General features: G+C 40.7%; 5 protein-coding genes across 7 annotated transcripts; 4 read left to right on the top strand and 1 right to left on the bottom strand.

Annotated features, from left to right (window-relative positions):
• Positions 1-685: 685 nt before the first annotated feature.
• Positions 686-5,010, top strand: ddb2 (damage-specific DNA binding protein 2). 3 transcript variants are annotated; one of them, XM_085165695.1, is made up of 11 exons: positions 686-816; positions 907-1,045; positions 1,125-1,234; positions 1,430-1,621; positions 2,249-2,415; positions 2,810-2,909; positions 3,158-3,335; positions 3,510-3,655; positions 4,402-4,557; positions 4,633-4,678; positions 4,766-5,010. In XM_085165695.1, exons 2-11 carry the CDS (start codon positions 913-915, stop codon positions 5,008-5,010), a joined length of 1,473 nt encoding a protein of 490 aa, XP_085021821.1. In that variant the 5' UTR covers positions 686-816; positions 907-912. The 3 variants fall into 3 exon arrangements, with proteins under 3 accessions (XP_085021821.1, XP_085021819.1, XP_085021820.1); XM_085165693.1 differs by having other exon boundaries at positions 687-816; positions 911-1,045; XM_085165694.1 differs by lacking the exon at positions 2,249-2,415 and adding an exon at positions 1,787-1,932 and having other exon boundaries at positions 687-816; positions 911-1,045.
• A 278-nt stretch (positions 5,011-5,288) lies between these two features.
• LOC146515436 (protein FAM180A) lies at positions 5,289-6,426 on the bottom strand. The gene is made up of 3 exons (XM_085165705.1): positions 6,005-6,426; positions 5,739-5,812; positions 5,289-5,644 (listed from the first exon to the last, which is right to left on the bottom strand). The coding sequence occupies exons 1-3, from the start codon at positions 6,075-6,077 to the stop codon at positions 5,297-5,299; spliced, it is 495 nt and encodes a 164-aa protein (XP_085021831.1). The 5' UTR covers positions 6,078-6,426; the 3' UTR covers positions 5,289-5,296.
• A 994-nt stretch (positions 6,427-7,420) lies between these two features.
• Positions 7,421-11,729, top strand: kbtbd4 (kelch repeat and BTB (POZ) domain containing 4). Its single transcript, XM_085165702.1, has 5 exons — positions 7,421-7,552; positions 8,411-8,885; positions 8,974-9,115; positions 9,546-9,652; positions 9,733-11,729. The coding sequence occupies exons 2-5, from the start codon at positions 8,424-8,426 to the stop codon at positions 10,591-10,593; spliced, it is 1,572 nt and encodes a 523-aa protein (XP_085021828.1). The 5' UTR covers positions 7,421-7,552; positions 8,411-8,423; the 3' UTR covers positions 10,594-11,729.
• Positions 11,730-11,848: 119 nt separating this feature from the next.
• Positions 11,849-19,691, top strand: rapsn (receptor-associated protein of the synapse, 43kD). The gene is made up of 8 exons (XM_085165704.1): positions 11,849-13,591; positions 14,267-14,605; positions 15,238-15,396; positions 16,005-16,103; positions 16,211-16,333; positions 16,449-16,502; positions 16,692-16,891; positions 17,125-19,691. Exons 1-8 carry the CDS (start codon positions 13,367-13,369, stop codon positions 17,195-17,197), a joined length of 1,272 nt encoding a protein of 423 aa, XP_085021830.1. The 5' UTR covers positions 11,849-13,366; the 3' UTR covers positions 17,198-19,691.
• A 96-nt stretch (positions 19,692-19,787) lies between these two features.
• Positions 19,788-24,239, top strand: LOC146515433 (zinc-binding protein A33-like). The gene is made up of 6 exons (XM_085165703.1): positions 19,788-20,291; positions 20,460-20,555; positions 20,713-20,943; positions 22,594-22,616; positions 22,698-22,816; positions 22,892-24,239. Exons 1-6 carry the CDS (start codon positions 19,899-19,901, stop codon positions 23,440-23,442), a joined length of 1,413 nt encoding a protein of 470 aa, XP_085021829.1. The 5' UTR covers positions 19,788-19,898; the 3' UTR covers positions 23,443-24,239.
• Positions 24,240-25,103: the final 864 nt, after the last annotated feature.

Raw genomic sequence — 25,103 nt, 5'->3', positions numbered from 1 at the left:
GTTGGTAACTCCTTAAACTTAAATTCGTCATTTCGTGACATTGTAAAACGCATAAACAATACAGCCTACCAGCGACATATATAATATAAACTTGTACTTACAGTTGTCTCGTCATCGTAGCGTGGTGCCTGTGCTGGTTTCACTGTTTCTGTTTGTCTAGTTTTGAATCTTCCCTCCGCCTCAAAGCCTCAAATCAGCGACTTTTTCAAAACGGACCCGAAGCAACCAATGGGATCTGGCAACGGCAAACACGTGCTTCCGCCTTCACTTCCGAGCCTCTTACGCCTCAAAAACAAAACAAAACAACAAACAAACAAATAAATAAATAAATAAATAAATAAAAAAAATACAGCAAATGCAGTAAAATATAAAATATAATGTACAAACGTCTTTCAGCCACTTTCATTCTTCATCTTCATAAATAGTCCTTTGTGTCTGACAAGCGAAATGTAAATCCTTTCTTTGTTTTACACAATTCTTAAATATTTTATGAAAATTATTTAATTTAATAATTTAACATGACATTGACATAACGTGACATTTTTTTATTTATTTGAGCAATGAATTACTTCGCAATCTTCTGTGAGCATTTCGTTGCCGTTACCTCACTTTGTAGTTTGAGTTGTTTGAACTCCAAACATGGTGCACACTGGGATTTCATGGTGGCTCTACAGTGCCACCCACCGTTCACCAGCTTTAACAGACACAAGTTACAAAACACACATTTTTCAGCACATAGTCACGTGTACTGTCGTGTTATGCAAACAGAGAAGTTCTTGCTGTTAAACTGCAGGGTTAAAGCACTAAACATCACAGGTAAGCAGCAATATGAACATTAGAAGTGCAGACAAGTGCACAATCGTCCGCGTTGTGACGAGTAACTGTTGCTTTGTGTGTGTTTACAAGGTAGAAATGAAAAGCAAGCCCACGAAGTCATCTGCACCTGGATCAAAGAATAAAGTGAAGAAAACACCTGAGAGGGTCTCCGGTCCAACTCTCTCCAGAAAACTACGAGACAAAACAAATGGCGAAACGTCAAAATCAGGTATGAGGCTCTGAAAACACCGTCAGTCCAGTGACAGCACTGTCTTTGTGACACTTGAATGGGTTCGTGTGTCTTCTAGGGACTGCTCTCAAGTCTGCAGGAGTCCAGAAGAGAGGTTGGGACGGGAGCATACTGCACTATATCTACAAGAGCACTCTGGGCCAGAGTTTGCACTCACAGATGAGACAGGTAAGAGAGCCTGATGTGGTGCTGGCCCCAATGCTGCCCAAAATACTCACACCTGTTCCAATAGTAATTAAAAAAAAAAAAATCTAATCCAGGGACATGTGCAAGTTCATAAGTCATAGTCCATCTGTTACCTCTCGTTTCCTCTTACTGGATTTATTCAGTGCAGGTGTGAATATAGCTCTTTTGTCTCTCCAGTGTCTCCAGGAGCCTTTCGTTCGCTCTCTGTCATCCTATCATTTCCACGGTGGCAGCAGCCCCTTCAACCGCAGGATCACCTGTCTTGAGTGGCATCCGACACATCCTACTACTCTGGCTGTGGGGTCCAAGGGTGGAGACATTTATCTGTGGGACTTTGAGGCGCCTGCCAAGAAGACCTTTATTCAAGGGGTTAGTTCCTGTTTAATGGTTTTGATTTGTTCTTTCGATTGATCAAAAAGACATTCAGCAAACTGATTTTAACAGAGGTCAGATGCATCTTCAGGCTGTGGTGCATTTCAGAGCAGTGCGATGTAGCTGCACTTAATGAAACACTGTTGTCGACTCTCTGGTTAGATGGGGGCTGGAGACTCAGTGACAGACATGAAGTTTAACCACTTAAATCCCACTCAGCTGTTCACCTCATCTATGGGGGGTACGACAGCACTTCGGGATTTCAGTGGGACAACGCTAACAGTGTTTGCCAGCACAGAAACACTGAAGTAAGACTGGTGTGTCCACTTGTTTGTCTTCTGTGCACTAAAATCAAAAAGCGTTAGGGGTTAGTCTAGCATCAGTCTTCTTACAGAGAGTTCAGAGATCTCTCAAGGGAACTTGTTATCAAGGCAAGGCAAGGCAAGTTTATTTATGTAGCACAATTCAACAACAAGGTGATTCAAAGTGCTTTACAGAGACATTAAAAAACAAAAACAAATAAAAAGCATGATTTAAGGCCGGTGCTGGTGTGAACGTTTGTGTGGTAGTTGTAGTCATAACTGCTGCCTGGTGACAGGCCTACATTTGTATTTGTGTGTGTAGAACGGAGCAGGAGACTTTATCGGAGGGATGAAGTTTTGCCCCACAGACCTTTCTAGAGTCTATGTGGCCTCTGGCGAGGGCACACTGACCGCACAGAGTTTTGAGGGCCACGCACCCACCGTTTTGTCCAGAACTCAAGACTGCGGCCACGATCACCACAATGTTTGGTGAGAAACTCCCAAAGAAGACTGATGCTCGGCATTATGAAAATTGGAAAGTTCTTTCATTTCCCTCTACTGTGTCTGTAGGAGTCCTGCTGCCACATTTTTTTAATAGCATTAAAAATATTTCATATTACTTTTCCTATTTTATGAAATTAAATTTGTCAGGGCTATAATACAAAAAAATGAATGGCAGATTTCAAAAAGCATGACTATCTGCATGGGTAGACATCAGTAGAGGTAAATGAGAAAACATAGATAGCGGAGAGGATTGTGCATATATAATGTTATCTCTTGTTGAAGTGTCACGTAGTATAATACATCCTATTTTCAATTGAAGCTATGATTTGTGGAAAACATTATTTTGTAAATTCTTACATGTAGCTCTTTTCTTTCGTAGTTTTTGGTACTGCTGCGTTGACGTGTCTGTAAGCCGACAGATGCTCGTGACAGGAGACAATGCGGGGCAGCTTTTACTTCTGGGTTTGGATGGCCAAAAGGTGTGTGCCTCTTTCTTAATGAGGGCTTTCACTGTTTTTAATAAATTAAAGGATTAGTTATAGTTCTTATTTAACACAGAGCACTTTTTCTTTCGGCCCTTCCCTTTAGGGGTCGCCCAAGCCAATCATCTGCTTCCATATCACTCCTATCGATTGCATTCTCCTGTGCAAGTCTTCCTTTGCTACATCCATGAATCTCCTCTGTGGCAATTTAATGTTAATTGATTTGCTCTGTTTTAATGTTTCAGATTTTCAGTGACAAATTGCACAAAGCCAAAGTGACCCACGCAGAGTTCAACTCCCGATGTGACTGGTTGCTGGTGACGGCCTCAGTTGACCACACGGTAAAGCTCTGGGACTTGAGGAACATCAAGGACAAGAAAAGCTTCCTGTACGAAATGCCTCACGAGAAAGCCGTCAACTCAGGTAACACTTCCTCATGGAAAAACCTCTCATGCTTACTACTTTAAAAAAAAATGTAAAAAAGAAAAAAAAAAAGTTTTCTAATTGTCTTTAATTCATTTCTTTGATAGATTTTTAAGTTCTAAACCTAAAAGATCTGCAAAACCTCTTGACAAAGATTTTCATATCTCCTCACAGCCTATTTCAACCCTTTGGACTGCTCCAAGCTGCTCACCACAGATCAGTACGATGAGATCCGTGTCTACTCATCTTCTGATTGGTCAAAGCCTCAGCACATCATCCAGCACCCGCACAGGCAGTTTCAGCACCTCACACCCATCAAGGTTTGGTTCCTGTCTTTGGACTTAAACTGTTCTTTTTGCACGTTGGAATTATTGTACAACGTACATCTTTAATGTCTTTAACAAACAAGAATTGCGTGCACAAGTAGTTTATTATAGATTTTTATACAGAGTCAAAAGTATACACACACCTGCACTAGTATTCTGACTGGATATTTGACCACTCGTCTTGCAAGAACCGGCAGAGTTCATTTAAATCAGTTGGCTTCCTGCAACAGACTCGGCTTTTAAGCACACTGCACAGATTTTCAATAGGGTTGAGGTCAGAGCTTTGGGAAGGCTCTTCCAGAAGCTTTAGTAATTTATTGTTATTGGGATTTATTATATTAATATAGTTCTAAGCAGAAGAACGAAAGGTGGATGGATGGGTTGAAGTACAAAGAGCATGAAAACCAAATACAGCTTTGATCATGGGTTGCTGATCTTTTTGATAAATATTTTGATCTTTTAGATGAATACAGATTGTATTTTGTATAGTCGGGGCTGTTGTGGACCACAGCATGACATCATTGTGATAGACTGCAGCATTTTTTTTTTTTTTTAACGTGCATAAACTGAGCTGGTTCTGAGACCAATATATCTCCTGCAGACACACATTTTCTACCATTAAAATATAAATAACATTTTAAAAAATGCTCCAGTTTGCAAATATTTCAGCAAAAATCAAATTATAAATTTGAAAGAGTCAATTTGTGACAACAGATTTTTCTGCTTTAATTGTGCTGTAGGCCACATGGCACCCTATGTATGATCTAATTGTGGCCGGCCGTTACCCCGACGATCGCTTCTGCGGGGCCGACCTGAGGACCATTGACATCTTTGACTCCAACACAGCAGAGCTCGTGTGTCAGCTGTACGATCCCACTGCTTCAGGGATCAAATCTGTGAGTATTATTTCATTGTAAACATCAAGAACTAGAACTTTCATTATTTTAAGATCACGGCTTCTGTTTTTACAGATCAACAAATTCAACCCAATGGGCGACGCAATTGGATCTGGCATGGGTGAGCACTTGGACAAGTACTGCACATTATTAACAGCCATGGTTTTTATTTACTTCCCAATAAAGCGCTGTCCTGCTCACTCCCCAGGTATAACTGTGCTGGTCTGGGACCAGAACGAGTCACCGATGGGCGATCACCACGTTCAGCAGGAAGGACCATTGACCTCAGTTTTAAGAGGGCAGCAGAGGAGTCAGCCACGCTCCAGTGGGAACCGGAGGGGTCCTGCTGTGGATGCAAAGCTTAAGAAAAAGCTAGCTTCACTGGGAGAAACTGAGACTAAAACCAAGAAGGGCCACACTAAACAAAAACAAACACAGTTGAGGAAGAAGTGAACTATAAAACAGCCGGGGTCTTAAAAAGCTGTGTTTCATATGCTGTTTATTCATTGTTACTGAGTCTCCACGTTCAGAGATTGTCTGCATGTTTAAAAAGTCTTCATATATATAAATAAATGTGTTCAAAAGCAGTGTTGTTTTTTTTGTTTTTTTTTGTTTTTACTGTATGACAATAAAGATGCTCATTTCATATATGGCTGAGTCATTCTTTGATTACATATTTCTTATTAATACAAAATCCAGAAACATTTAAGGCAAGTGGTTAATTGCATGCAACTTTATTTTAAGAATATCTGAAGAGATGATTCCCTCGGAGTTCGTGTACCGTGATGTTTGCCAGCTTGAGGAGAACTCCACCCCAAGCTTCTTGTCTCTCTTTCCTCTTCTCATGCCAAGCCTGATGCGCAGCGTACACCATGCTCAGCACGACATTTTCAAACTGCCGCTCCATCATCGGTCTGCTCCTCTGGCCCTCGAGTGCATCTGCCATCTGCTCCATGGAGCTCAGACTTCTGGGAACATTGTCATTGATCAGAGACAGAAAAGCTCGCCCCTGCCTCATCGACGCCATCTCCTCATCGAGCAGGACGATGTTGTTGTCCTGATCGAGCTCCACCCCACACAGCAAAAGCTGCACGAGTAGGGGGGGGGGGACAAATGTTTCTCAGTTATTTGTAATATTTAGCTTGCCTAAGTGTAGCCTTAAGTAAAGCAAAGAAAAGTACCTCATAGATCAGGTTTGCATTGGAAACTAGTGGGTCGGTGTTCTGGGAAGCTGGACTTAAGCCTTCAGCCACATCTAAACAGGAGAACACTGAAGTTTAGCTGCACTGTAATCAAATTAGTCAGTGGTGACAAACTGTCAGGGTTGAAATAAACACCTGTTCATCCATTTTGATACATACTACACAACTGCACGCAGTATTCAGCGACAACATTCAAATTTCTCTCTTTTCTTCGCAACCATGCCAGCGGACCTTCTGTTACTCACCCTGCAACACCTGCTCAAAGCAAAGCCACAAAATGACCTGGAGGAAGATTTTCAGTTGGGAGCTCGCGGTCATTCTTCTTCTGATTGTTATCGGCAGATAGTACACTCCTCACCTCATCTCCTCACCTCTACTCTTCCTAGTACTCTTTTGTGACTTCAGGCAGGCGCAGCTTAGACTGAATACCGTGCATTTTTCCACCTTGGAAAAAGAGACCAAAAGCCAGTTGGCAGTGATGCAGAGCAGACAGAAACGGATGGAAAGCTTTCAGCGAGCAGAGCTCAGAGAGGCAACTAATTCTGTTGTTCTTTTATTGAGCAGATTTCCAGCATGAACATCAAACATAGGAAGCACACGAATGCACAGTATATTCATGTAAAACAAGAAAAAATATAAATACATGAAATTAGGTAAAGTGAATTCAAGGTGAGGCAACTCTCAACATAAATAATTCAAGGAAAGAAAAATGGTGAGTCCATATTTTTTTCCTTCATAAACTTTAGTGTTTTTGTGTAAACTTCTTATCTCTACCAGGACTCCCTGTCAGTGAGTCAGCCAGCTCTGCACATGTAAGCAGAATTCCTGCACTGATTCACAATCTTTTATGCAAGAATTCACTGCATGGATGGCATTCATTCAAGTTGTCAGAGCTCACTGTCCCTCGCTATTCTTTTTAAATTATGCATGATCGAATGTTGCTGTCAGTATAAGCAACACAGAATACATGTATGTGAATGACAGGGAGACTCCTGTTCCAATGAAGCTGCAAAGAGAAAAGGCAGTTAAGGTAGTTGAGTTTCAATACTGGTGGTCAGCAAGGCTGAGATGGTTTGAATGCATGCGGATGAGGGATAGTCTATATATTGCACAAAGGATGTTGAATATGGCAGGAGGAAAAGATAAAGACCACAGAGAAGATTCATGGATGTAGTGAGGGCATGCAGATGGTTGGTGTGACAGGATGCTAGGGATGGGCTGAGATGGAGGCAGATGATCTGCTGTGATGACCCCTAAAGGAAGGAGGAAGAAGAAGAACATAAAAGGCAAGACGAAACTGGCAAACTCCGAAAATATTATTCAAGAAGCATGCCACCCCTACCAAGACAACACACAGATGTACATACCATCCCAAGTGTCATAGCAGTGAGAAAGAGAGAGAGTACGTGGACATGCTAGAGTGCATGGCATGAGTTGCTGCATGTGATTGGCAGATTAGATAGAAAAACAGGTGTGTAAACCATGTGGCTTTAGGGATTCATTTTGACGTAAACATTTAATTAGAATGATTTTTTTTGTATTTTTTTGGCTTTAATTTTTTGTATGTTAAGTGACTTGTGGCGCCCCACGCGTAGTATCCTTAGGGCCCAGCAGGGGGCTGTGGCACACACTTGACTGCAAGTTGAAGAAACCGCAGTAACACAGCTTAACCACAGGGATGCAGTAGCACCCATTGGTGCCGGTGAATGTGTCATATTTGCGTGCTGAAAAAGTTTATTTACTTCCGGTGAACGGTTTAGCGCCTTCCGAATGATAGAGTAGTGGAGATAAAGGTAACCGTATTTGTTTGTTACTCACATTTAAAGCCTTGCGTTTTTATTTTTATTTTTTGCTTCATTCACAGCCCTAGTAATAACACAGTCGACACAATTTTACGGTTGAATTTGTGCTCCAAAGGATTGTAGTTTGCTAACTGCTTTAGTGCTAATGCTAGCTAATCCTATCCGTGAACGCAGCACAGCTAACACGATTAACGTAGTAAATGCCATTCAGGAAACTAGCATCCTGCTATTTCAATGAATTCACACATAATGTAACTGCAGGGTTTTATCGTTACATTTAATGGCATCTTGATAGAGTTTTTGAGCAGCTAGCATGGTATCTGCACTCACTGAGTTGTTTATTTGTGAATTAACTCGCTAAATTCCTGATGTTGGCGACAATTTAGAAACATTTGTGAATGACACTTAATCGGCCAACGAATAAAATTTACAAAGCATGTGGCAGCAACTTAAAATAAATGGCAAGGTTATGTGTAAACGCTCTGAAAGACTTTCTGTTTTAAGTTTTAAGGATGTATAGGACAGCTATTCAGAGTTACATACTTAACCGTGTTAGAATGGTTTACATTTATGTTGTTATAATAATTCAAATAGTCATTAATTTTAAAGAGTTCGAGAGTTTTCTTTATCATCTGTTTTTAGTTTATACTCCAAAAGTAACTCATTGCCTATTCACATATACTTATGCGAATAGGCTAGTTAGTTACATTCACTGAAATTTGAACCATATCATCTCATTGGAGACAGGTTTTATTGGAAAATTGGCATGTTATTATTAACTAGATATGCTGAAAATATACTGACATCTGAGTATAAACATGTCGATCAGTGTTTGTTACTTTTTCACAGGCGAGCAGAAAAGATGGAGTCCAGTGAGGAGGGTGGCCTCAGTGTTGGGGGATCTGTGGGCGAGGAAAACTACTTCCTGGGGTACACATTCACGGACCGCTCCCACTCGAGCCGAGTGGTGAAGAGCATTATGGATCTCTGCCTGGAGGACGGCTTGTTTGCTGATGTCACCATCACCGTTGACGGCAAAGAGTTTCACCTGCACCGCCTGGTGCTCTCTGCGCAGAGCAGCTTTTTCCGCTCCATGTTCACCTCCAATCTCAAAGAGTCGCACAACCGCATTATCGAGCTTAAGGATGTCAGCGCTACCGTCTTCCAGCTGCTGATTGACTACATCTACCATGGTACCATTAAACTGAGGGTGGAGGAGCTGCAGGACACCTATGAGATGGCGGACATGTACCAGCTGACTGCTCTGTTTGAAGAATGCTCGCGCTTCCTCTCCCGAACAGTGGAGGTCAAGAACTGCTTGCAGGTGAATTATTGTTTTTGTAACACCTGTTCTCATAGTCCTTGCTTCTTGGCAGTGGTGCTGCAATACAAGTAATTCCTTTTTCATCTAGGTGATGTGGCTTGCAGACAGACACAGTGATCAGGAGCTGTATACTGCAGCGAAGCACTGTGCTAAAATCCACCTGGCCCAGCTGCACCAGACTGAAGAGTTTCTAAATCTGCCCCTCTGTCTACTACTAGATATCATCAAAGGTATAACACTTTGCTTCTCTGTCACCAGACTAGCAATTCTTTTTACATATTTATTAAAATACATTTAGGATTTTAATGTTGCATTGCAAAAAGTATGCATGTATGATTAAAAAATAAATGAATAAATCAAATAAAAATGTGGACATCGGTTAATTATTATTTTAAACAAGGGTATAATTATTGGCTTTGAGTTCAACAATTGATGCATTAATATTTATTTAAATCCTGAAAGTAGGATGTGTGAATAATGAACACTGTACCTGAACTAATCTGAAAACAACAAAACAACGCTAAATCTAGATATTCTTCAAAAAAGGCCTTTTTAAATTTTTACAATTTCAACAGAGAAAACATTTTCATGATCCTCTAACAGGAAAAAAAAAACACATCTTCTGATCTAGTTTCAAACATGCCTTGTGTTTGTGTTCAGATGGCGTTCCAAGTTCTCAGAATCCAACAGTGGCCATCGAGTCATGGATAAATCACAATAAAGTTGAGAGAGAGGAGTTTTCTTGCATCCTTCAAGAAAATCTTAAGGTAATTTTCTCTCATATGGAGCTGTAAAATATTTTTAAAAAACATTTACATTGCTGATGTTTCCTTTTCTTCATCTTCAGGAAATTGGTGAGAATGTCCATATTTACCTGATTGGCAAGGAGGAGACGAGAACTCACTCTCTGGCTGTGTCACTGCACTGCGATGAGGATGATGCGATCAGTGTGAGCGGCCAGAACAGTTTATGTCATCAGATCACCGCAGCCTGCAAACATGGAGGGGACCTATATGTTGTGGGGGGTTCTATCCCGCGGCGCATGTGGAAGTGCAACATGCACACGATGGACTGGGAGCGTTGCGCACCACTTCCCAGAGACCGCCTCCACCACACTATGGTGTCCGTCTCCACTGAGGATGCCATCTACTCACTGGGAGGTAAAACGCTGCAGGACACGCTCTCAAATGCCGTCATCTACTACACAGTGAAGGACAACATGTGGACAGAGACCAACCAGCTGGACACCGCAGTGTCGGGGGCTGCTGGCGTCAACCTGGGAGGCACCATCTACCTGCTGGGAGGGGAGGAGAACGACATGGATTTTTTCACAAAGCCTTCTCGCCTCATTCAGTGCTTCGACACCTCCTCCCAAAAGTGCCAGATCAAACCTTACATGCTGCCGTTCGCCGGCTGCATGCACGCAGCAGTCCACATGGACGTGATTTTTATCGTAGGAGAAGGAGACTCACTGGTGTGTTACAACCCACTGCTCGAGAGCTTCACACGCCTGCGCTTCCCCGAAGCGTGGAGCTGTGTCCCTTCACTGTGGAAGGTGGCCAGTTGTAATGGCAGTATTTACGTCTTCAGAGACAAATGTAAGAAAGGAGACGCAAATACTTTAAAGTTTAACCCCGCCACGTCTGTCGTCTCCGTAATCAGAGGTATTAAGATCCTCCTCACAAACTGGCAGTTTGTTTTGGCCTAACCTCTCCGCGGTACGTTCACACTGTGGTCAACACACCAGCCACAGAGAATCAGGGAAGACTGTTGGTTGACTGACCAAGACTTCACTCATGGAGACGTCCTGTGAAGAAATTTGTCCATGAGTTGTATTTACTCAGCTGTGTCACTTATTCCATTCAGACTCCACCACCGGCCCCACAACAACAGTTCAGCGGTGTGTCGCTTGTACTACAACGTGTCTCATTGTCGGCTCCTTAGCCGAGAATCTAATTTGTGGTGATGCTGTGAAAAGTGATGAACTAATCTATTGTTTTCTGTGCACTCCTCATTTACTGACACGCATGAACAGCTTCAGTGTAAAAATATTAATGAACACAAGGCATCTTTCACTATATTGTAAGTGTGTCATGATATTGTAGGTCAGATATCATAAGATGTTTTTAAAGTGCTCATGTTATACTTGTTTTCAGAGTCTACTAGAATAAGTTTACATACTTTAATGTTGAGTGTGTACACGGCCTTTTCATTCCAATAACTATTGCCCTGTCTGTTTAAAGCCCACTCCGGAGAAAAACACTTTGCTCTGATTGGTTTGTTAGAATGATCAAAGCAAAGCAAAGTTGCCTAATGTACATAACCCACAATGGTTATGGAAAGCTTAAGCTATATTCAAAATATATTGCAGCATCTGACTTTTTCTGAATGACTATTTTATCTGTAAATATAAATATTAAACAATAGCTCCAACGTATGTGAATGGTCATCACATTTCGTCACACAGTGTTGCTGTTAGCAAGATTTTAGCTGTGAAGAGAAAATATTGATTGGGAATTTGCTATTTTAAAAAGAAGCAAAACAAAACAACAGCTGTTTTAGTTTGAACATGACAAGGTGGGACAAAATATTAATAACACAGTATATATCATAGGTAAGAAACTCACGGGGAGCTAAATAAAATGAATTGGCATTAAAATGTAAATCTTACCGTAATGATTTTAATAACTATAGGTTTATAAAAAGATTATAAATCTGAATTCTTTTCATTTTTGTGTCCATTTGTTTCTTGTTTTTTGACTGAATTTTGTTTGAATCACCACTGAATCTGGAATGAAGGCTTGAAGCACAACGTGCCAGTAATAATAAAAATAATAAGAATAATACATGTATTATTATTGACACCGCAGTGCTTAAATACATAACTCATACTTTTTAATGCCTTTCTAGGATTATTTTTTCTACAGTTCCACAGATGTGAAGTATTGCAGAGGATACTTGCATTATGATAACCATTGTTGTAGTATTGTACCAGGAAAGTTGTTTGTGATTCCCAGGAAATTATGGTGGATTGTGGATGTAATTTAGGCACTTTTTTTAAAAAACATTTTTATGCTTATGTGTTACATAAGATAAGTCGCAGAACAGAACTGGTAGGTTTACATGCACTAAATGTGTCAGACTGAAGGTTAATGGAAACATGAAAGTATAGTACGGGCACTTTAAGTTGGTGTGTGCAGACATGATAACAAAGGGTGTTTTTTAACTTTTCAGATTTTCTTGTCTCAAGATTGTATTTTTTGATGTACACCATACATGTTCAAGTTAACCATTATCTGAAATGTTAAATATATTGCTGTAGCTACAAGCTTTGAGTGGTTGTTTTGATATTTATAACCTTTAATGAATACACAATGCTACCATTGATCCTGTGTTAGATACAGTGATGCACTTACAAATTGTGCCTGTGTAGGTCTGGAAAACTTTAGCTGAAGAAAAAAGAAAGTACTTAAATAACATTTATCTGTTTATGTCCTTGTGAGATAAAAGGGGCATCGAAGGAGAGAAAGCAACCACACAGACGCCAAAACTTTGATCCCATTGATGTTTTGCAGGAGGCAATGCAGTTGAAACCCAAGCCCAGTAACATGTCAGACTTTGTGAACTATTCTAAGCATCAGTTGCTGACGATAAGATGAGGGGTGGGGGTTTCTCGGGCCACATATGAGTCTCCATAAGGACTCGTAATAGGAATTGAAGCTAAGAGCACCAGTAAGACGGGCGCAGTTTGAATGTCTGGATATAAGCTGCTTACGAAACGGTGTCACAGTTCACCGCTGCCCATGTGAGGATCTGGTCGGATGTTTTCGCGGATGAGTCCTTTTAAGTCTACAGAAGTTTGTGACGTCACTCGTGTAGTTAGTCCTTGAGTAATGTTTAGTGTAAAGGTAGATTGCTAGGAGCTGTAGTGACCTTGGGACGGTTTGCTGAGGGCAGAACATAATTCCTGAAGGGACACATGGTCTAGAGTGACAGGGCCATCTGCTGTAGCGCCAGCAGTAGGAGGAAGGCGGAGGGGGGCGGGTTGGACACCGGGGTGCTGAGAATTCCTTTCGGTGGGTGTGGAGGGACTAGATATTCTGGGATACCACTGCTATCACACTGCTTGGGAAACATTTTTCTTTGACGTGTTTCGAAAGGAAATCTGACAGAGAATTTTGCAAATGCTTAATGGTGAAGGGGAAACGTGGCTCGGTTAAATGGGGAGGATATTTGCTTGGCCTTTCAGCTCTCCGTAAACCGTTTGGTAATAATGGTCTTGGTGTGTCGCCTTCTCATTTTGGTGGATCCAGTTTCCTTTCCATCTCAGCACAGCCGGAGCTGATAGAGCGGGATCCTGTGGGCCTTCTGGCACAAACCTCTCACAGGGATCATCTTCAGGGGATCTTCTTTGGAGTTGTACTGTTCATGGCAAGGATCTATTTTCTTGCTGACTCACTGAAATTGCATGGCCTAAACGAATGAATATTTTTATGAGGCACCTTGCACCAGAGATGGGCCAGGACCAAACCAAGCAGCAGATAGAGAAGGGTCTAAAGTTGTATCAGTCCAATCAGACAGACAAAGCTCTGCATGTGTGGACAAAAGTGCTGGAAAAGACCTCAGATCCCGGAGGAAAGTTTCGAGTGCTGGGGTGCCTGATCACAGCTCACTCAGAAATGGGAAAGTACAAAGACATGCTAAAGGTAGGCTATCAAAACCACAGCGAGCCACATATAATGGTATAGTATATCTAGCATTTCTGTAAAGGAGTAAAAAAATCTACCTCAATAACTGTAGCTCATACTTGTATGACTCATATTCCAAGACTAAACAGTCACGCTTTATTTATATTACTAATGTGAAGACATTATTCCCATTTTGCATACTGTGCGATTACATTTTTTGTTATGCAACCAGCAGTAGGCGTGTGTGTGCAGTTCCTGTTCCAGTTACTAAATGTCACGGAATATCTCATAATTTTAAATGTCATCATGTCAGCTGTGAAGTGCCGCCGTTTACACAGTTGTAGCATTGTAACATTTCCGCAATGTGTCAGTGACTATTTCATGAGAAGAGGTCAAAGGTTACCTTCTTCCAACCACAGCGATCTTGAGAAGCATGGGTTAATTTGTGGCTTCCACATGATGCGGAGTAAATAAGTGCTCTGCAACCTAAGTATGAGTGTGGGGTGTCTTGTTGACATAATCATCCTTCCTGAAGCAGCGCCCGCTCTCACTAACTCGGCTTTAATGAGAACTGTAAAAAAGTAGGGGTCTTATGTCTGAATGAATTTAACGGATTAAAAAGTCTTTGAATCTGGGTGAAGTTGAAGACTATGCATGTTCCCTGCAACATTTATCCTCTTACTCTATCTGCAGTATGCCCTCGAACAAATTGACACAGCCAGAGAAATGGAGGACCCAGACTACCTGACGGAGGGCTACCTGAACTTGGCACGCAGCAACGAGAAGCTGTGCGACTTCCAGAAAACAGTCTCATACTGTAAGACCTGCTTAAACATGCAGGGCACCACTGTCAGCCTGCAACTCAATGGCCAGGTATGTCTTAGCATGGGCAATGCCTTCCTGGGTCTCAGTGTCTTCCAGAAGGCCCTGGAGAGCTACGAGAAAGCCCTGCGCTATGCACACAACAACGACGACAAGATGCTGGAGTGCAGAGTCTGTTGCAGTCTGGGAAATATCTACGTCCAGCTTAAGGTACTCAAAAAGCTGTTTTTCTGACAAGCGATTCTTGTTTTCCCATCATTACATTTTTGCTCAGTTTCAATAAAAATGAGCGATTACCAATAAATAAGTGTAAAAATCGTACATACTTTGGCTGTTTCAAACGTCTCCGCTGTGTTCTTTGAGTAAAACATTCACTGGACTGCACGTGTGATTCCACAATCAATGATTTTGCCAGCGTATTCACAGAGTATGACAACACTGCAGAACATCTGAGCCAACATCATCAATGCTTAGCCTGTGTAGTGCTGGGCATTGTAAAACAAGAGCTGAGTGAGTTGGCCGGCTGGTGTGTGGGTTTTTTTTTTGTAGTACCCTTGACATCTGAGATTTGTATATGTAATCCTCTGGCTTCCCAGAGAGGATTGGTTTCAATGGGATAGTGGTGAAGTTCTGCTTGAAGAATGCACTCACGTGTCACGTTATTATATGACACAAAAAAATATTACATCCTCCATTGCAACGCGGGGGGCACACAGACTAAATATTGTCTGAGTGCTCTTGTTAAGAAGATTAAAAACCAAAATGCTAATGCTAGTAGTATCTAAAAAGATGTGGTGCCCTTTTCTGGTGTCACCTAAGTGGTCATTCACATGTGCCTACAGGACTTTGAGAAAGCCCTGTTCTTCCCCTGCAAAGCGGCCGAGCTTGTCAATGACTACGGCAAAGGCTGGAGCCTCAAGTATCGAGCCATGAGCCAGTACCACATGTCTGTAGCCTACAGGAAACTGGAGCGCCTGCCAGATGCCATGGAGTGCTGTGAGGTATTGTTTTATAACACATCATTACTGTCCTCGGAGACAAACTTACATAACTCAGAGCCTTCCTCGCCATCTTGCTGACCCAACCCCCGTGCCTTTGATTGCTCTGAAGTTGGAGCTGCAGAGACAGTAGATGCTGCGCTGCCGACAGGTGCAAGTGGCAGTTGTTCTTTTGTACGAGGCCTTAGACCCTGACAAAAATATGCTCAGAGAGGCGCGGTTTAAAGTGTTAATGAAGAGGGTGGATTTAGTCTTTGCTCTGTTCTAATTATGTACCGGGGGGTGAAAGATAACTCGATGTCATTGCCTCTGAGTGTAGAAGTATAGTAACAAGACAGCAGGATGCATTTCAGATTTATCACATTTAACCCAACAGTTTATGCATCCGCACATACTCAGGATACCACGGACAACGGCTCATATTTATTCTATCACGTCTCTCTTTAAATGCACACTGCGATACAAATAAATCTGTGTAACTGCAGTTAAGAGGATGCAGCTTAGAGTTTCGATTTAGTTCAGGGTGTTGGTGTTACATGATGGAGGTAGGACTTTTCTAATGTCTGGTCTTTACTTTGTACCAATAAATAATCTGTCTTTTGCTTCAACAGGAGTCCATGAAGATTGCCCTGCAGCATGGTGACCGGCCTCTTCAGGCTCTGTGCTTGCTAAACTTTGCAGACATTCATCGCTGCAGACATGATGTTGATGTACAGTACCAATATTGCATTCACATTAATGTAAAATTTCAAAACTGGTCATCTACAACTAGTCTGTGCATTTACCTTTTTGGTTTTTTTTCTCTTCATATGTTCAGAAAGCATTCCCTCGTTATGAGTCTGCGCTGGGTATTATGACTGAGATAGGGAACCGTCTTGGGCAAGCACACGTCCATCTGGGAGTGGCAAAGTGCTGGCTTCTGCAGAAAGAATTTGACAAGGTGCCCTACAGTTTACACAAATATAAATTCTGACAGTAAAGGGATACAATGTTTTATTTGTACTCAAAATAAGTGCTCATCTGGTATTTATAAAGTATTCCTGTTCATGTTCCAGGCTCTTGATTCTTTGCAGCGAGCACAGGAATTGGCGGATGGAATGGGAAACAAGGTAACTGAACAGGAAAAGAGCTGCAGGGATAGTTTAGCCATTTCTTATTCTAGATTTGTTTTCTTTCAGTTGTAGTTGTAAAGATGACTGTTGGTTAAACAAAACAAGACACCTGAAGATTTTAAGCACTAGTTTCTCATGCTTTTAAACTGTAAAGCAATGACATTGTGATTCTTTCTCTTATACAAGCTGTGCACACTGAAGGTTCACTGCTTGAGTGAAGGGATTTACCGGAGCAGGGGGCAGCTGAATGAGGTCAGAGAGCAGGTGGTGAAGTTCCTCCAGTGTGTCGAGGAGCTGGAGCTCTACTGCGGCATGTGTGGAGAGTCCATCGGGGACAGGGACCAAAAGCTGCAGGCCTTACCCTGTTCCCACATTTTCCATCTCAAGTGGGTGTCTGTTCAAATCTCGCCTGGTATTAGTTACATTAGAAAAACAAGGCACTTGGATGAACGATGAAATGTTTTGCCACTGATCCTGCTAGATTGGGCATGCATCACGACTTTGCAGAAACAACAAAGTGCTGATTGTGATTTGGATTTTCTTAACCTATAAATTATTCTCATAACCAAATCTAGATGTAGTTTAAAGAGTGTATTTCCAATGTTTCTTTGTCTTTCAGGTGTCTACAGACAAATGGGACAAAAGGTTGTCCTAAATGCTTCAAGTCCTCCATGAAGCCGGGATTTGTGTGATTGCGAGGCTGCGTTTGAGCGTTGGATCTGCAGACACGGCATGGTGCCTCACAGGCTCCTGACTGATCTGAGAGACGCAGGTAGCCTTAGGAGGTGCTGAGGAGTGTTTCATTGCTCTGAGCAGAGGATGCTGAACTGAATCCAGAATGTCGAAGCATGTTGCTCAGAAGACACGACCAAGGCATCCATCTTTCTTAGACAACAGTCTGAAGCTGACAAAGGAGGTATAACCGATGGAAGTGTTGGAATTCGAGATAAGCTGAAGAGCCTGCATGGTCTCTGATGACTGGCCGTTTGTTGCAGCATTTAAACAGGAGACGGACCGTCAAAAGAACATTTACAGCATAGTGTGATTGTTATTTTATACACTGGAATTGCTTAGTACAAAGTGAGACGAAATTACATCTCCCCAGACTTAGTGTCGTGACTTTTTGTTCAGATCCAAAGATTCAATGCTGACTTTTTACAGCACAACAGTTGAGCCATATTTATTACTGAAACCTGTGTACATACTATTCTCATGTTAATTTCTTTTAAAAGTTTGATTTATTTGACGTGTTTTGTAAGTCCTGAAACGAACTAAAATCTCTTAACCATTCAAAAACTAGTATGTCTTTACAAAACAGGTACATGCAGCTGTTTTCTTCTGTCCTTATTCACAGAAATCCAGGAGCCAGCCAGTTTCCTTTTTCCTTTCATTGCCGGGAATGTTTCACATTCATTAATTCAAAACGTTTTTTTTTTCTTTGCCTGTCCCCTTTGGTTCTTTAGCCATCAGAATTGTTGTCTGAAGACCAACAAGGATACCTAATGGATTTACTTGAATGGATCATCATGGCCTTGCCGTATTGGTCCATTTGATCGTCCTTTGTTGTTATTATTTATTTTATTATATTTTAAGTTGTTACAGACGGGACAGACATGAGTGAGGGATAGGAAAGGGAGAAAGAAAGATGAAGGAAAAGAAAAACAGAAGGGAAGAGGGACAGTGAGAGAGGGCACTTAAAAAGAGAGAGAAGAGAAAAAAAGAAAAAAAAAATCTCCTGGATTACCTGTTGAGAGAAAAAGAAGAGAAAATAAGCAAAAAAAAACCAAACAAAAAAAACCAGAGCAACACACTAAACACAACACCGTCACATTAATCTAGCTAAGTGTAAACAGCAGTAAATACGAAATGTTGAATGTTGTTGTGTAGCAAGCAGCGCACATTGTGCTTGGAAATAGTAGCCAATAAAGGTATAGTTTATGTCTATGAACAGTGGACACCCGTGTGCACACCTGTTTTCACCTGTTCAAAACGTTTTGAGAAGAAAACCCTACAGGGAAAGGATCTTTGACCAATCACACACTTACACACAGTTATTTGGGGGCAAATGCGTTCAGTGTATTTTAATGTATTGTATTTGTGAAATGGTGAAATCTCTGTATATTTAGAATATTTACTTGGAAAGGTATTTTAGTGAAGCCACTTTAACTGAGATATCATGTCAGTGAGGTGTTGCATGTTTTTTTTAATTTTATTTACGATGCTGAAAAAACAGTTTAGATACTTCAAAATATGCACCCATGTGACTGCATAAGTATTCATTTCTTTCTTTATTTCTTATTTAGTGGCTTTTATTATTCGTATCCCCTATAAATCATTTCTAAGGAACGATATGGAAAGAGCCGTCATAGACTGAGGTTTCTCACGTAAAGTCGTTTTGTCTCAAAAACTAAAACTCCTTTCACTAAAGTTCCTGTTGAGATTGTGCTTGTAGATAGCTTTAAAGTACTCCCGTGGCCATTAAAGGGACACATTGATAAATTCAACAGCATAGTGATAAGGAGATAAAGATCTGATTTTGTGTTGACAAATGACAGGAGCCTTTTGAAATACTTTAAGTGCACATTGGAGATAAAAAGTGAGAGCAACACATTTACACAAGTGTTTCTGAACAAGCACTTATATCTCTGATTATAAGAGCACCACTTGACCTTGCTTCTAAATGGCATCTGAATCTTATTTGAGCTCTCTGCATTCAAAATAATGCTGATTCACTGTTTACCTGTAGCTCACTCGCTGTAATGCACATATATTATCTGCCGGTTATTCTTGTTGTCTTGTCTGTAGTATAAAAAACAACAACTTTACTGACAGTACAGCCGCCACTCATCTTTTAACAATTTAAACTATCTCTGTTTTTGCCTTTGCGGATTAATGCAGTAATACCACAACATTTAAATACATGTAGATTTGTTATATTTTTCTAGACGTCATGTTGATATAAACATGATTTATTCGATAATGTCTCTGCTGTCCAGACATGGATTGAGCCTGGATCATGGAGACCTTCACTAAAACGTTCTTTCTGTCTCGGATGAGGGTTAATCCATGTCTGAGAAACTGACTGTAAGAGTTTGACTACGATGCATTGTTAGTATGTTTATGCATTTAGTCAAACGTCCTTCTTGTGTTTAACATGATGGTAAATAAAAACACTCTTGAAAGTGACTGTATTTTTGTATTTTTGTTTGGTAATTTGGCGACAAAATAATTTTTCTGACTCACTACCACGGCTTCAGGGAATTCTGGATGACTTGCACGATTAACCAGAAATACCAGTTGGCCATCTTTTACTGAAACCGCCTACAGTCACAATGCCTTGAAATTTAAAGGAAGTTTTCTTGTAAACTCACTCGATAGAAACCCTTCAACCTGATGGCTGCGAAAACGACGGTTCCTGAAGAAGACATAACTTGCCCTCAATGCACGGACATTTATTGCCTTCCAGTTCTTTTAAAATGTGGCCACAACATTTGCAGAGTTTGCCTGTTTAACTACTGGGAGTGGAAAGGATTGCGAGAGTGTCCCGTCTGTGGCATCGTGTCTGACACCAAGAGACCTCCTATTAATCTGGCACTGCACAATGTCGCAAAGGAACACAAAGTGCTTATAATGACCAGCAGTCAAAACAAATGTTGTCAACACAACGAGAAGTTGAAGATTTTTTGTCACAACGACGGAGAGCTCATCTGTCTTATCTGCCAACTTTCAAAAGAGCATAAAGTCCACGAATGCAGCCCAGTAGAAGAAGCAGCCGAACAGAAAAAGGTTTGTGAAAATAGAAATACTTCCACCACAACACAGTAGAAGAAAGTCAGTTATATTGTCTATTTGTTAAATTTTAATAGAAAGAATCTTAGGAGGCCGGAACTGATGAACAAGCCTAATTAGCTGTTTGTTTGAGCTCTGAATGTTTAATTTCTTCTTGAATTTCAGGCAGAAATATCAGCCAGCCTTGAGTCTTTACAGAATAAACTCGAAATACTGAAGAATACAAAGGAGAAATGGGAGGAAACTAAAACCTATATCAAGGTAAAAAAAAAAATTTCCACTGTCTCTAACATTTTGACAACGACTCCAAGCATGCAACTTTATTTTGCCTCCAGCTTAGATTGAAAAATCACTCTGCGTGACAACCATTCTTTCTCTTTACTGGCATAAAAAAAAAACCACATTCCTGAACTTGCAGACGCAAGCATATGAAAATGAGACAGCAATCAAGGAGGAGTTTAAAAAGTTCCACCAGTTGCTTCAGGACGAGGAAAACACAAGGCTGAAGGCGCTCAAACTGGAGGAGGAAACCAAAACTCAAATCATGCGTAAGAAGCTGGAAAACATCAGCGACCAGATCAACACTCTCTCCTCCACCATCAGTGATATTGAAAAAGCCCTCAAAGCAGAAGCTATACAGCTTCTACAGGTACATTTACTGTCATTATTTACAGACTGCATTTATTTATAATAACTGCTAGATTATTTGTCATAAAAACAGTCAAGTAAAAATTATTTAATTAAAACAACAACAACAACACATTAAATATGAAAAACAACACAGTAGTAGAGAAACATCGGATGTTATATATGGCAAATAAACATTTCTATGAAGCTTCGCTGTGCACAGTCCCGACAGTAACTTTTTCCTGTTATTGTATTTTGTTTAAGAGAAAAGGCTGCATACAAAAGATTAACCATGGCACAATGCATTTATCATGAAGTCAACTTTTGAAGCTTTTTGTTTAGAGTCTAAATCGTGTTCATTTAAAATCACAGCTTTTGGCTACAGCTACCTGTGCACGCATCCACCTATCACTTAGCAGCCACACTCCTAATATAACACCGTCACTGAGGGGGAGGTCACTGATGTAGTTAAATAACTCTTGGGTGGTAGGGCCACCGAGGATGGATGCAATTCACCCCGAGTTTCTCAAAGCTCTGGATATTGTGACACTGCTGTGGCTGACATGTCTTCGTAGCATTGCAAGGAAGTTGAGTACAGTGCCTCTGGATTGGCCAACTGGGGTTTTGATTGACCTTTTCAAGAAGGTCAATCAAAAGTGTTTTCCAGCTTAGAAGAAATCAGACTTCTCAGCCTCCCTGGGAAGGCACATCAGTTGATCCTCAGATTCAGGGGGAACAATGGAGTTTCAGGTAATTTAGCACTAGATTAACTTTTTGTCCTCCTGAACATATTGGAGGGTCGGTGGGAGTTTGCTTAAGTAGTCTAGAGGTTTTTGGAGGACTTGGATAAGTCACAGGCCACAGGCCATGGTTCTCACTCTGAAGGGTATGGAAGAGTTACTGCTTCAAGTATAGGAATTTAAGCATCTTGGAATCTTGTTTATGAGTGAGGGGAGAGTGGTGTGGAAGATTTGGCATAAGAGTAAAGTTGTCAATCTACTTTCCCACCCTGTCAAAATGCTTGCCTGGTGGATGGAAAATGGATGAATGGATGGCCACTATATTAATCTGCAGTACAATCTGAGCAAATTAGGTGGTTCGTTGTATTATGTTTTGCATGTTCCCAATTGATACAAAACTGTATATGTGAATGTTATAGTTTAGAAGGCTGTTCGATCGTAAACTGTATTGGACACACTGAAGTTTGGCCTAATGGTGGTGCTACAGAGTTAAATTTCAGCAAACGGTCATCTAATTATTATGATCATTAGTATCAAGCATAGCATAAAGTTTTCCAGACAAGTTCAATTGTTCAGAATTATTCAGAATTGTTCCTCTCTGTTTCTAGTTGTAATAGTTGCTGTTGTGATGCATTGTATCACCATATGGCGTCACCTCCTGTCTCATTGTCTGTATCTGAGTTTCCTGTCGATGTATCTGTCGCAGTTTTCACTGTGTATGTCTTAAATTTAGGGTTAGGAGGTTGATGACACCTGCCGTCATAGCGCAATTTATCGTTTGTACATATACAGTATGTGTAGTTTTGAATTATTGTACATGTTTGTTACCTTTCAGTCAATAATTTCCAATAATACAGCTGTACTGCATATGTGATTTTGTAATGCAGCATGTCCTTAATGGACTCTCTTTCACTTTCTTTCTTCAACTTAAGAACTACAAGAAGACAAAGAAAAGGTAAGCATTACCCACTATCTACCAAAATCAGCATCAACCCTTTCCATGAGAGAATGCTGTAACAATTTTAACATGTTTCAGGCTCCAATGCAGCATTGGAGAGCCAGAGGTCATCAGAGATATCCTGATAAACTCTGCAAAGCATCTGGGATCGCTTAGTTTTCACATTTGGAAGAAGGCGGAAGACATTGTCAGATGTGGTGGGTTAAAGAAAAAATTCAAGTTTACTCTAAATTCTATCATATTTTCAACTAACTGAATTTTACGGTTTCCAGTTCCTGTTGTTTTGGATCCAAACACTGCCCAGTCCAACCTAGAGTTCTCTGAAGAACTGTCCTGTGTGCAATACAGCAGCAAGAAGCTCCTACCCAACAATCCTGAACGCCTCATCAACCGTGTTTCTGTGCTGGGAGCCACTGGTTTTACATCTGGAAAGCACAGCTGGACTGTAGATGTGGGCCAAGGCAAAGACTGGTACATCGGAGTGGCTCTAGACTCCATCCAAAGAAAGAATACCATCTTCCTCAGCCCTGCTGAGGGTTTCTGGGTAATTGGCTTGAGCAACGGAGACTCACTGTGGGCACAGACCACACCTCGCTCCAAGCTCCCAATGAAGGAGAAGCCCAACAGGATTACAGTAGAGCTGGACTATGAGAAGGGAAAAGTTGTTTTCATCAATGCTGCAGATTCTACAAAGATCCACACATTCAAAGACAAATTTACTGAGAAGGTTTTCCCCTACTTTTCCCCCGGATTGTGTGAAGACAAAAAAAAATCAAGCAAACTGAAAATCTGTCCCCAGGTAATAAAAGTACAAGTAGAATAGTCAGAGGATACATTATATTTAACAGGCTGCGCTGACTGATAAATCAATGCTTTACACATGGAATTCAGGAGGAAACAACTGTCTGAGGAGTGGAACTCAGACACTGTTTTTCTTTTGTATGTGGCATAGGTATAACTATGGGGAAAAACAGAGGCATTATGTTTTCAGGCAAAGTGATATTTTAGCTTCATTTTCAAACATAGTGACAAAGGTTAATAATAAGAAAAAGTCTCATCAACCGTGTTTCTGTGCTGGAGTAGTCAACTGATTCGCACCTGCTAGTGACTCAGGAAAGACTCCCAGGTTACCTGGTGATAGTCACAGTTTAATGTGGGAAGCTGCCTGCTTGATATAATGTAACATCATTACGTTATAACTACGTTAATGCACTTTGTTTCCTCAGCTTAGAGCTGTTGGAGCTTGTTTACCCTCAGAGGGAATTATCTGAATTAAAACTGATAAATGTGATTTAAAGGGAGGGAGCCATGGACACTGGGAAGCATATCAGAAAGCATAGAAACAGTTTCAGGAACAGGGTGGAATCATTTGCTTTTGATCATTTTTGATCTGACTCGGCTTAACTTGCTGGCTTAACTTCTCTTCTGGACACATCTTTCCTTTACATGCAGCTCTCTGATGTCAAATAGAGTATAGAACTTTATTAATCCCTATGATGTTTGATGTATTGTTTAAACTCGCTTTTGGTTGATTTTGTTTTGTTTTAGATTTTAATGTCTGTTTTCTGCCTCTGTAAAGCACTTTGTGATTTTATCTTGAAAGGTGCTATATAAATAAAATTTTTATTTATTTATTTATTTATGAGGTCAGTTTATTGTTCATTCTTGAGGATGTGGTTTCTGTGTCTGGTCTTCCCATCCTCACATACAGATCAACTTTAAAAAGCAGTGCAACTCCATGGCTGCAGATGTTTGTATGTTTCCTGTGTTTGCTAGTACTTCTTAATTAAAGGATCTATGCTTTTTTTCTTTCACCGCCCAAGAAAATACAAACAACTACATAAAAAACTAAAACAACGAAAAAAACAAAATAACTTTAATCCTTTATCAAAGGGAGATGGAGAAAACAAGAAGCGAGACAGGTTCTCTCTCTGAATATTTATAGTTTCCCTTTTCAAGTATTTCTTACACACACTATGACAGGCAAGGACAGGTAAAAATAAAAACCATTTTTAGATTTTAAAATAAATGTTTTATTTATCTAACTGTGCAACAGAGGTTGGAAAAGTAAAGCTTCAGTATCTTACCCAAGGATACTTCCATATGTAGAAGAAACCAACAAACAACATGAAATAGCTGGCATTTAGTGTAAAGGTTAATGACATTTCTGTGACAACACATATTAGGAAACTAAGCACTGCTGGTAAGCACTCAGACACTCTTATTAGTGCTGTCAATTCCTGAATAGTGGAAAAAGGTTATCTTATGTGTGGGCTGCGGGTGTTTTGTTCTGTGACATCACCGTAAACGTTTCCGGTTTAAAAGCCTGAGGCTTTTCTGTGTGGAGTCAGACATGCCAGTTAGGAGAAAAGAGGAGAGAATGGGGCAGGATGATTAATTGACAAACTATTATTGCAGCACAACACAAAACTGAAGTAAAAGGATTTCTGTGAAGGTAAAAATCAATAAAATCCATTCATTTAA

The sequence above is a fragment of the Neolamprologus multifasciatus genome, chromosome 7 (genome assembly GCF_963576455.1).
Source record: "Neolamprologus multifasciatus chromosome 7, fNeoMul1.2, whole genome shotgun sequence".
Lineage (NCBI taxonomy): Eukaryota > Metazoa > Chordata > Actinopteri > Cichliformes > Cichlidae > Neolamprologus > Neolamprologus multifasciatus.
This window is presented reverse-complemented; position numbering and strand designations above follow the sequence as displayed.